Source organism: Tinamus guttatus, unplaced genomic scaffold (assembly GCF_059628265.1).
Source record: "Tinamus guttatus ecotype Peru unplaced genomic scaffold, ASM5962826v1 Tinamus_guttatus_pri_ptg000794l, whole genome shotgun sequence".
NCBI lineage: Eukaryota > Metazoa > Chordata > Aves > Tinamiformes > Tinamidae > Tinamus > Tinamus guttatus.
The window spans coordinates 296,916-309,897 of record NW_028289328.1 but is presented as its reverse complement, the minus strand read 5'-3'; the positions used below and the strand labels follow the sequence as shown (position 1 = coordinate 309,897).

The 12,982-nt window shown below is 43.9% G+C and overlaps 1 protein-coding gene across 1 annotated transcript in view; it reads right to left on the bottom strand.

Annotated features, from left to right (window-relative positions):
• The window catches only part of GLDC (glycine decarboxylase), a 37,548-nt gene extending 26,591 nt beyond the window's left edge, over positions 1-10,957 (bottom strand). Inside the window, exons 1-3 of the mRNA XM_088537501.1 lie at positions 10,706-10,957; positions 9,947-10,025; positions 2,156-2,291 (exon numbers count right to left, since the gene is read on the bottom strand). Of these exons, the coding sequence (XP_088393627.1) occupies positions 2,156-2,291; positions 9,947-10,025; positions 10,706-10,957 (467 nt within the window). The remainder of the gene's footprint in view (positions 1-2,155; positions 2,292-9,946; positions 10,026-10,705) is intronic.
• Between the last annotated feature and the right edge of the window lie 2,025 nt (positions 10,958-12,982).

The window sequence follows — 12,982 nt, the reverse complement described above, 5'->3', positions numbered from 1 at the left end:
CTTCAAATGCATTTCAGATTTAAAAGAAAAGGATGCTGTGCTTTTCGGAAAGCTACCAATATAAAATATTCTTGCATGCCAACTTCCTAAGGACTCGGTTAGTACAAGCTTTGGTCAGACAATTTTATCATAAAATAATTAAGCCATTTAAGGTTTTATTGTGAACACAGATTTTGTACACCGTGGTCTGAATGCTTTAAAAACCTCTAAAACTCTGGCTTTGGTTAATTTTATCACAAACCAATTAAGTTATTTAAGTTTATACTGTGGACAGAGATGTTGTACACAATTGTCTGAATGTTTTAAAAAGCTTTGAAACTGCAGCAGGGTTGAGTATTTTCTTAGCAGAGCCTAACAACCCGGAAGATTTTTTCTGGCAAAGCTTCTAACGAATACATGTGGGCCAATAGTCCCATTTCCAGCTGAAAATACATTGTGTTCCCAACACTTTCTTACCAAAATCTACCCCTTTGCTTCCTACCTCCTCCTATCGAGTCTGGGTGTACTAAATACTAAAAAGTCCTTCTGCTCTGTATTCACAGACTTCTGTGAACAATTCTGAACAATGCCAAGTAACTGGAGGCAACAAAGCATGCGAAAGACACAGAGCTGAGCAGAAACAATAATCATTAGCACCCATCACTTCTCCTGAAGCCCCGTGGGTTGACGCTAGCCTTTGTAAGATATATTCTCTGCAAACGTGAGTAGAATATTGACTTCTGACACAGCTTCCATACAGTCTGAGCGGAATTTTGCTTTTAACTTCCCCGCTTTCCAGCAAACACAATTCACTTTAACGTTCACTTTAACAGAAGTTTAGCTTTTACCATTCTAGTTAGATTTTATGGGACTTTCCAAGAATAGATTTTTGAATTAACTATCAGTTGGTTAAAAACACACAATTCACTTCCAGTCACCTACTATTATTTTTGACTCTTGCAATGCAATATTTTTTTTCTCCTCAGGTCTGAGAAGTGCAACTTCTTCAAATATCTGTGTAACTTCTTTATCAGTTCTCAGGCCTAATGATATAAAGCCTAATAAGCTTGGAAGTCTGCAGATAGACAGACTAACAGTAATGACAGTTACTATTTGTAAACATGAGATATTTGGCCTACCCTGATAAAGGAGCATTACTTAAATAACAGTAATAAAGATGTCAGTTGTGACTGAATTATAATGAAAAGAAAGGATATTATGGACTAGAGACAGGAACTTCAAAATGAGACAATGCATGGTATCAATGCCATGATGTATTAATTCTTTTCTGATGTATTAATTCTTAGTTATAGGTGTTTATAGAATAAGGCCTAATGCTAAATGAACACGTATAATCAAACCTTACAATCTTTTTTTCTAAAAAGTCCTTCAGGAGACAATGAATACATGAACGCATTCATTTTTTTTTTCAATTTTGCATTACAGGAAGAGTAAAATTCTACTCTGACAGACTACTTTTTGCATATCCCTAGCAACTGAACTATCATCTGGGTACTGAGACCAAGTACGATATTCTCAGTCTGTTCAAAAAATTAATTATTAAGTACACTATCATCCTGCTCTCAGAAAACTGTAGACCAAGTTATTTGTTTACACAGACAAATACTTCCTGGATATATGTTCTAGCTCTTGAAGCACTCTGATCCCCACCCCCCCAAAAAATAGAAGAAAAAGCATTTAGTATTTCCATGGCAGATTTTTACTCATAAGAGAACCATAATCAGAATTATCATATAGTATTTAAATACCTCTATCCAAAACTGGATACACTAGTGGAGGAAAGAACTTTTTAATTTTACTAGAAATATAGGAAAGAACGACTTTAGAAGATGCTTATTCTATAAATGTCTTCTGCTTATAACATAGACTTCCATGATTTCTGTTCACAGCTTATATTTCTTACAAGATTAAAACACGAATCTTTTAGTTTGCTTTAAAGGAAGCATGCAGATTTAACTCTAAATAAAGGTCATTCTTTCCTCTCTAAGTTCTGAATAACTCCTAGACTTAAAAATCTTCCACCCTAACCCTAACAAAAGCCTTACTCAGAAAAAAAAAGAAGAGTACTGGGCATATTTGTCTATGCATATTCATAAGATGGAATTTAGGCATGTATTTATACATAAGCACTTAATAAGGAAATCCTGTACATTACCATCCTGCATTCTCCAGCAGGTTCCGTGCAATGGGCTGAGGCACTGAGCAGTTGTAATAACCCATGCCAATATAGGACCTCCATATCTTGTTCTTGCTTGCAATACTGTGCAGAGTTTCAAGGACTTCATTTTCACCTAATGGAAAAGAAATGTTAGCAGAAAAGTTCACTTACATATAACACTACTAGTTTCGAACTAAACTGTCTTGTATCTGTGTTAAATGCAGCAAATAAACTGTGTCAGAAAAAGGTACCAACCAAGAAGAAGAAAGGTAAAATAATAATCTGGCAAAAAGTTTGGGGAAGGATTAATTTCTACCACATCTAAGTGCTCTTTTTTACCCCTTTTTCTTCTTTCTTGTTTTTCTTTTATTCCCCCTCTCATTTCTATTGTCCTTTCCTTAATGCAAATTTTCAGATGTTCTTTTCAATTGTTCTTGTGACAGTTCCACCATAAACACTTCATTTTAGGCAATTATGCATTTTTAACATTAAATAAAACATTGATAAACAATGTAAATGTCATTCTCTATCAAAAATGCAGCACTGAATAATCACAGAACTCTGACCAATGTGAAAACCATAACAAAGGCTTCTCTTGTTATGTGGGGAGGTGACTTATGACGGTCTTTTGTTTGCAGCGCAGTATGCATTCTGGTTCTCTCATACATTTATCTAAAAATAAATTTCAGAAAGGATTTTTTATTAGCAGGACCTTGCAGAATCAGCATGGCATGAAGTCCTGGTCACCCACAGTTAAGATTCAGTGTGTTTAACAGAGCAGAACTTGCACTAACTGAGTTCACACCAAGTATCCAAGAATAATTTCTCAGAATTCAGGAACTTCATGTTCTCTGCAGACCCTACTGACATTTCCCCTGAGTAGCTGGTAAAATGGAAGATGTCCTCACAGTTTTAATGTTTCATCAGGTTATTAAAAAACAAACAAAGAACACCAATTTGGGTGAGAATTAGACACAGCCTTCTAAGTAACCCGCTACATTCCCCATCTACTTATCTGCATCTTTAGGTGCAGAGATCTTTTTTTCATCCTAACCTTGGAAGCTTTGGTACTTCAGCAGTTGCACTAAGCTCTGTTCATTTTGCACAGCAGTTTGGCATATAAGGCTATAAATAAGCAAAGGAAAATAACTTGGGCCCTACCTGCTTCAAACTCAGTTTCTCTGTATAAGTTACTCCAGCAAGAAAGATCAAAACAGTCACAGAAGCCTATTGCGCTAGAACCCCATGGCAAATAACTCTCTGCAGAAAACCTCCAGGTTTTACATTGATTTCTTCCATAGCCATAAAAAAGGGGTTACTTCTTGATCTTTACCTCTGATTTCAAAACCGATCTCTCCTCTGCCCTTTACTCAAAATGTTACTATTCCATTCATTGCACAAATATTAATTTCTTACTGAAAATCTCCAGGTAGTCAAGTAATTTCTTTCACAGCCACATAATAAATACTAACACATTACATGATATACTTTATTATTTACTGAGTATTGCCTGTGATTTCAAAATTCACCGTGGTTAAATCAACCAATATTTGTTGCTACCGTATTTAGTAAAATGATATATATTTTTTTTTTGCTCAGGAGCCAAGGTCATATATTGACAGGTCATCATTGTTCAAGGGTTGTAACGTGAGCTCAGCAATACCCAAGGCAAAGTTTCTGAAATGCAGTAAGCAGTTCCTCTTCTCCACACTACTCCTACATATCTTATTTCAGAAAAATGCACGTTTGTTTCTAATGGAAGTTTTAACATCTTAATCCTCTTTATGACACTAGCAGACAAATATTCGATGAAAGGCATTCTATGCATAGCTTTCGTTCTTCATTTTTAAAGAACTCGAATCAAATCTCAAAGATTTTTTGGAAATGCTATTGCATTTATTCACTGAAGTCTAAATTTAGCTAAAGGTTGGATAGCATTTAATTCACTCACTGGCCCAAAGTCACACACACACAAAATGCAGTAAGAGGAAGATTTCTGTAGTAGAAATATACTGAAAATATTGTACTATGTGCATTTGTTTTCCTTTTTTAACCTGACTGGATGATTACTCTGGAGAGGTAAGAAGTTTTTCAGCAGATATGGCTAACCACCACCAAAGGAAAACATTGAGCTTTCAGAGCTTTCTGAACTAGTGTCATGGTTTTCCAAAAGGATTCAGGAGACAAAGCACAAAGTTTAGCGAGACAGTAAGCAGCTCAGGGAGCACATGAGCGTCCATATGCTGTCTACACGTGTCATGATTCCAACCAACATAATTACATTTTGTAATTACACCATTTATATAAGAGTTATCTGTGAAGAAAGTTGTACTACTGTTTCTTGATCAGCATAGCAGAGCGCTTGAGGTCACCCTTCCCCCTGCTCCATTGCAGCTCCACCTCCCCTGTGATGATCCTTTGGTCACAGCCGGTCCAAATACCCGTATTCTGCATGTGGCATCTCCCTTGGAAAGGACATGGAATAAACAGCCCTTCTGCTGGAAGCTTTCAGACACCACCTGGTTAAAGCCCCGAGCAGCCTGGTCTGATCCCACAGCTGAGCCTGCTGTGGGCAGGAGGCTGGGCTAGGCTGGACACCCGAGGCACACTGTATTTGTATAAATAACTGTTGCTTGTTTTTCTTCTAAGCCAGAACATATGAACAAGACTAGCGTATTTTGGAAGGTTTCAATATATATTGTTTAAGAATAGTTTGTTGCAAGACCTCTGGGCTGGGTAACTGACTTAAGTTTCTTCCCACCAGCTGGTAAAGTAAGGAAGCAAAATGCAAAACAGAAAAAAAAAAAGCCTTTAAGAAACACTTGCAAAGCGGCCTTCACACTCAGTAGTCTGTTTCCAGTTTTCTAAGAAGCATGGTTGAAATGCCATTATCTTGAATCCATTCTATTGGATATAGTCTATAAATCCTTCAAGAACCTTATTTAGCAAGAAAGAATTGCCAGCTAAGTCACCGCGGTTATCTTTATTCCCCACAGTCTTTAGTCCCTGCATGTGCTAGATGATAAGATCAGAGGCAGTACCCAGAATAAAGTTCGCCGATTTTGCAGAGCTGTTATCTTCGCACGGTGGAGGAAACCACTGCGGCTCTCACCAGTTCAGTGAAGACACTTTATGACTGCCACTCATACACAGAGCCACAGGTAAAAGAGAGGCAAAATATATCACAAAAATAGGAAGGGGGAAGAAATTATCTGATTCTGAAAAGTTAATACTATTATTTCTGCTGGTGTTTGCTGGCTAGAGCAGTAGCTTTGCTTTGAATCTGTGAGATACCTGAAAGGAAGTTGGGTACTCAAAGAAGTTAAGACAGGATAAGAAAAAGCAAATGAAATAAAATAAAAAGAGGAGAAACCAGGATGACAGATGCGGATTGACTTAAAAACCTACAATATAAGAAAAAAAGAAGACATTTGTCAGATGTCATTTTGCTCACACTAGGTAAATCCTTTAAAAAAAATCTAGCTTCCGAGGTCATGTAAGCAAGAATTTAAAAACAAAAGAGGGGAGGCAATTTATTTTCCTTGCCTCATGAATTCCATCTCTGAAACAAAAATCAAATCACACTGAAGTAAAATTGCTCTGAAGCTCAGTCAAGTCCTGTCGGACATGCACTAACAGAGCAGAAAAGCCCAGGAGAAGCATCTGCTCCATGCAGAAGGTCCTGCCAGGAACTCCTCAAGAGCTGGGCTGGAAGCCAACACTGTCTGCTGCCCATCCTGCCTTTCCTCCCTCACCTGCACAGCCCGTCTGGGCAGCAGAGGCATCCGAGGGCCAGCAACAGGTCCTCAGCAACAGGTCTGCCTTTTGCCTTCCCACCTGAAGCACCCACTACCCGGTGCTGAAAAGGGAGCAGCGGCAAAAAGCACCATGAGGAGTGAAACGCTGCGCGGTGACAGCCTGTCTTGGGATAGGGCTGCTTCAGCCTCGCGTGCATTCCAAAGAAAATGTTCAGATTGGAGACTCAATTCAGGTCTTAACCAACTTGTACTAACAAAAAAAAATGGAGTAAAATTTGAATTACTTCGGACAATCATTGTAAAGTTTTTAGAATCACTGTTTTAATTCAAATTTTGATTGAAAAAGTAGAAATACGCATCAAAATCTATAAACTCTGAGTTTTAACACTAAATACACTCATGAAATAAAGACGGGCCTATAAGAAGTATGACAGGCACAACTACGACTAATACAAACAGCAGGTTTGCAGGGATAAAAGGAAGAGGATTATCCTTATATAAGGTGGCTTATTCTTTTACTTCAACTAGGTCAGTCACTACATGTGCTAAAGCACCTTAAATACCTAAGGAAAAGCTGATAAAGTTTACCTATATGACAGTGGGAAAAGAGCTCTAGAAACAGATGATTGCTAGCAATTAAATATCAAACAGACATCTGGCCTCCCTGGCCGATATTGATTTGAAAAGAAGCCAAAATAACATTTTTTCCATTGCACTTTACCTACTTTCCAAGCCTCCCTTCCAGGATTAGTTCAGATACTGGGCTGCAGCTTTCCGTTCCTAGAACCGAGTAGCTTGTTCTGTTTCACCCGTACTGATTTTCAGTGGTGCATTCAGGTGGTTTTACAACGCGAGTTGTCACTGGGCTCACGGCAGCAGACACCTCCAAATTGTATGTTGTTTTTTTAACTGGGACAGGGGCATAGGGCACTTCTGTAATATTACACAGCTAGGGAAGCAATGCATTTCAGATATCTCCCAGCACAAGTTATATCGCTGTTCTTCTTCACTGACCAATTCTGTGTCAGAACAGATCCACCACTACAGAAATACCAGTATTATATTGAAAGAGCATTTCTAGTATAGATGCAGTTATATCAGCAAAGCTTAACATTACTAGGATAGCATTTTCATTCATACATAAGTAACACAAACACATATTTAAGGCTAGACGTTTCCTGCATTGGTCAGTGAAGTAATGAAGCCCAATTCTGCCACTGAAGGTAGGAGTGGGCTAGAAAGTTGAGCAAAGACAACACGTGGAAGGAAGATTGTGCTTCTACTGTAGTAAGATGTTTTATTTAGGAATGGTTTTATCATCCTTAATGTTATACCACTGAAGACCAACTTTCAGTATAAACTGCAACCACATGAGTATTTTTTATTGCCATGACACAGGTACAGCTTACAGAGTTTAGAACTTTTAGGTAATTTCTTATCAACAGAATTACCAATAGAGCCAGCAATAATGCAAAACAGTCTTTCCTACTGTCACACCTAATCGAAGTTTGAAAATAAGGACACACACAAACTGCTTCCACTAGGATATATCTTCCCCCCCTTTCTCTGTAGTTGGTACTGTTACAGATTGCATAGCAGTCTTGCCTAAGCTGAAGAGAACTGCCAACTTATTTAATTAACTATGCAGATATAGCCCTGTAAGGACATTTTTCTCTTGTGTAACATTTCTCCTCCTAATTAGGAATTTAGCTATCGTACTTTACATTCACATCCGAGACAAGACCTGAAGCTATTAAAGGTTTTTTTTTTTTTTTTTTTTAATAAGACTTAACAATAGAGATGTAACATTCCAACATATTAATTAGGATGGGTGCTTCAGTTTCAGGCTACATACCTATTTTGAATCGTAAGCACTGACTTAAATGTGACTTTAGTGCAAGCTGCATTTCTTAACAAGAAGTTACACAGCTGAATTCAGATGCAAACTAACCAGTAAAGTCGCTGTGAGTATTTTTTAAACCAAACTTACAAAGAAAAAGGAAGTGTCTATTTAGGCAGTTACAACTTGCATTTTAGTTATATTATGAGTGACAAAGTTGAAGAGCACATCTGGGACTGCCTTGCCCTGCTTTCTCATTATATATCGGAATTTTGGGGGACAAGGGCACAAAACTGTCTTCACTAAAATTAATAGAGCACCCTTACAATACAGTTCCCATGACATTTTACTGTTTTTGCTAAAGAGAAATCTCTTTATACAAAGGATGTGATAGCAAAATAGTGCACCATATGCATGGATCAGATCCCGTGCTGTTGATGGGGAAGACAATGTTCTCTCTAACAGCACATTGATCAGGAAGCAAGTTTGACCCAGAATACAGTGTTCTAGGTACAAGATGTTCAATGTCAAGTTGCACAACTTTAGGCTGAAGCTTTTACAGTCTTTTACAGGCTGCATGGTTTCCTTCTAACAGTACAGTAGAAAACTAGTGACTAAAATCTATGCATTGAATTACAAAATGCATTTACTTCCTCACCGTGCAGGGTGAGAAGCAGCAGCAGTGAACAGACAAGCTTTCTATACTGAAGCGAGTGCCTGTTTTTAAAGTGCACTGTTGCATGCAGGGCCAGAGTCTGCACCAAGTGACACTCTTTTCAAGTTTACTACAAAGGAAAAGGAACAGCATACCAAATGGGGAAAGCAGCAGGGAACTGCACGCACGGCCAGCTAACGAGGTCCTCTGCACAAGGAGAACTTGTATATCACAGAACATCACTAATTCCTAGCAATGAATTGTGAGGCTACTGCAAAATTACAGTGCAAATTGGTATATGAGCACAAAACAAGGCATGAAGATTTTGACATAGGCTGACATAGGCATTGACAGTGCTGGCTAAGTTTTGAATAAGGTATGATCATTTTAATACCTTTCTAACTATACTTTATTGCTTTTATGCAAAGTCTCTGTAATGAAAAATGTTGTGATAGTTTCATGCACTAAATCCAAGCATCCTGAAGAAACAATCTAGAATAGATTTTAAGATACGATACACTACATTTTCTCCTCTTGCAGACCTAAATAAACGCCAAACAATGCTAACAGCTGTCCCCTAAAATTCTATTCCTTAAGAGAAAAAAAAATCCACTCTATCCATCAGGCAATAGCTTGATTAAAACAAGAAATAGTTAACACAATTCACATGGAAAGAAGAAAATTAAATTCCTTCTCTCCTGCCCTCCCTAACCCCATATTAACACAATGAGAAAACTTATCTTTAAAAAGATCTTTGTACAAATGAAATACTGTTAAAATAGGAACTTTCGATCGCTATTGTATTGGTCCTGGTCAGAAATCCTCTTTTCGTGCTTTTTCCAGCAGTTCTTTGTGGCGGCTGCTCCTGTGTGTGATGTCATCCTGAGCTAACCAGATTGAACTGGCCGGGAACCCACCAGAGCTGAATTCATGAAGTTTGCACTCAAATTACAGCGTGCCGATGAGCAGCACAAACCCGGACGGAGGGAGCAAAGCGCTCGCAGGGATGGCCAGCGAGACAAATACAAAGTTAATACGGATGCAACTGTCTCTAATTAATCATGTAGGCTATTAAGCTTTGAAAGTTTCCTTGGAATTACTTATCTGGGTGCATTTTTTTTTGAGTATTTCTTACATGATTGGGTTTTCTAAGTGCGATGCTCATCACTGCCTATCAAGGCTGCAACAGCCAGAAGTTTTCTGCTCTGATTAAAGCATAACTTTTTTTTTCTTTTTTTTTAAGTTAATGCCTGGATTTTCATCATGCCATATCCAACTTTTCTAAGCCGATTTGCTGAACTACCGGCTCACACGTTTTGCATTCCCGCTCGCCCGCTCTCCTCGGTAAAGCCAGAGGCTGCAGGCGCCTCTTCCAGCGCTCGCCTCACGGGGATGCTCGCAGGGTTTGCGCCCTGCCCGAATACGCCTAGGATTGCTGGACACCTCCGAAATAAACCCTGCACCCCGCGCGCGCCAGGCCGCTGCTCTGGAGGGCTGGGTCCGACGAGGTGCCGCGTGGAGGGGGTGTCACTTACACACGCGGTCATCCATCCGGAGCGGCCTGCGCAGGCGGATGCTGGCGGGGATGGTCCTGTCCATGAGCTCCTCGACGCTCTGCCAAGGGGAGACGGGGCGCTACGGTGAGCTGCGCACGGGGAGACCGCAGGGGACGCACACGCATGCACACGCGCATGCACGCGCACACACGTGCACACACACACGTGCGCACACATACGTACACTCACCACACACACATGCACACACTTATAAGGACACTCACTTGCACACACACACGCGTACAAATGCGCACACACATGTACATACACGCGCATCCACATGGACACACACGCGTGCACAGGCTGACACGCACGCGCGTGCACACACACACGCTCACACACACGTGCACACGCACACACGAACACACGCGTGCACAGGCTGACACGCACGCGTGCACACACACACACGCTCACACACACGTGCACACGCACACACGAACACACGCGTGCACAGGCTGACACGCACGCGCGTGCACACACACACACGCTCACACACACGTGCACACGCACACACGAACACACGCGTGCACAGGCTGACACGCACGCGTGCACACACACACACGCTCACACACACGTGCACACGCACACACGAACACACGCGTGCACAGGCTGACACGCACGCGTGCACACACACACACGCTCACACACACGTGCACACGCACACACAAACACACGCGCGCACAGGCTGACACGCACGCGCGTGCACACGCACGCAGGCGCTCGCACACGGGCACCCACCTGCACGCCGAGCGCGCGCAGCATCAGCCGCTTCTCGCCGTCGCGCGGCCCGATGTGGCGCCGCGAGAAGTCGTCGTGCGGCGGCAGCAGCCGCTCGATGCCGCGCGCCGCGCGCTCCTCGCCGCCGCCCCAGCGCCGCGGCTGCCCGCCCGGCGCCGCCGCGGGCCCCACGGGCCCCACGGGCCGCAGGTGCCGCGGCGCCCCGCGCGCCGCCAGCCGCGACCACCAGCGCCCGCAGCGCCGCAGGGCCATGGCCGCCGCCACCAGCGCCACCGCCGCCACCAGCGCCGCCGCCGCCGCCCGCGCCCGCACTTTGAGGCCGGGGGCGGCGCGGAGCGGCCCCCGCCGGCGGCGCCAATGGGGCCCGGGGGCGGCGCCGCGCTCGCCCCGCCCCGCCCCGCCCCGCCCCGCGCGCCACCTGCCCGCGCGCGGCGCCCCCGCGCGTGGCGGCCCCGCGGGCGCCTGCGGGGTTGGGAGCGCGCGCGGTGCCGCGCTGGAAACGCCCGCGGTGTCACGGTTGAAATGCCCACAGTGTCGCGGTTGAAATGCCCACAGTGTCACGGTTGAAACGCCCGCGGTGTCACGGCTGAAACGCCCGCGGTGTCGCGGTTGAAATGCCCACAGTGTCACGGTTGAAATGCCCACAGTGACATGGTTGAAATGCCCACAGTGTCGCGCTACGTCTTTCCCCGCTTTTGGCTTTCTCCTTCAACTCGGCGTGGACCTTTTTCTGAGCGTGGACCATGTGTTACTGAACGTACTCGTCGTGACCTGGGCGAAGGCGCAGAGTCACTCTGAGCAGCTTTGCAGGAGATAGATACAGAACTGGCAGGAGTGGCTGGGGCCCTGGAGGGCTGTGCTGCCATCCAGGGGGACCCGGACAGACTGGAGAGTGGGGCACAGAGGAACCTCCTGGAGGGCAACAGGGACAAGCGCAGGGTCCTGCTCCTGGGCAGGAGCAACCCCAGGCACCAGGAGAGGCAGGGGGGGACCTGCTGCAGAGCAGCTCTGCAGAGAGGGGCCTGGGGGTCCCGCTGGACACCAGGGTGACCATGAGGCAGCAGTGTGCCCATGTGGTCAAGAAGGCAGAGTGCTGTCAAGTGGTGGAGGAGGGATGTGTGTCCCTGACCCCTGCTCAGTGTTGGTGAGGCCCCACCTGGGGTGCTGGGTCCAGCTGTGTGCTCCCCAGTGTGAGAGGGACATGGATCCACCAGGGAGTGTCCAGTGAAGGGTCATGTGGTTGATGAAGAGACTGGCGCATCTCTCCTACGAGGAAAGGCTGAGGGAGCTGGGACTGTGCAGCCTGGAGAAGACATGACTGATCACATCACGCCTCAGCCTTGTCTTAGCTTGTTTTGTCTTATGAAAGATGCCTAAGGGAAAATTGTAAAGGCTTTGGGGCCAGACTCTCCATTGGTGCCCAGCGATAGGATGAGAGGCAGTGGACACAAACACAGGAAGGTCTGTCTGAATACGAAGAAAAAATTCCTTACTGTGAGCGTGACTGGGCGCTAGAGCATACAGAGACCTGTGTGTGAGTGTTTGCCTGGTGCACTGCTGCAGCAGTCGATGAGCAGCAGCTCTGAGTGGTCTGTCAAACAGTCGAGATGAGCCTGGAAGATGTTGTAGAGATGAGCCTGGAAGATGTTGTTCCCCTCGTAAGCCTGAACGGAGCAGAGCTCTGCCTTCGGGCAGCCTGTGGAATGACCGGGTCGGAGCTCGGAGCTCGCACAACCAGAACCCCTGGCACCCACCTCCTCCCGCCATTGACACCCCCTGCTCCTGCCAGCAGGGAAGGGCCAACTTGCCCCTTACTTTGCAGTGCTCCCTGTTTAATTAATCCCTTCTTCCCTGAAGCGATGAACATCCCAGCTCCTTCACTCCTATCCCATTATGTACTAACTGATCTAACTGATGATGCCTGTGTTTAGTCAGACCTCACCTAGACCACCACCAAGACCTGTTACAAAACACCTAAAGGGTATCAAAACAACCTTATCATTGGACACACACCCTTCTTGGTACTGTGGGGAGTTTTTAGTTTTGAGTACTGGCATAAGAAGGATAAAAATAAGAATAACAGAACAGAATAGTCACATTTTGTTTTCAGTTTACTTAAAGCCATAAAAAACACTCACAAGGTTAAGACATTGCAACAAAACAATTCATAGGAGAGGCAGATTGGCATGAATGGAACAAGTCATAAAGATTTAATAGACTAATATAAGGCTGTTGTGAGAATAAAGCTTAAAAATATTTTTAAGTAGGCTGGCCAAA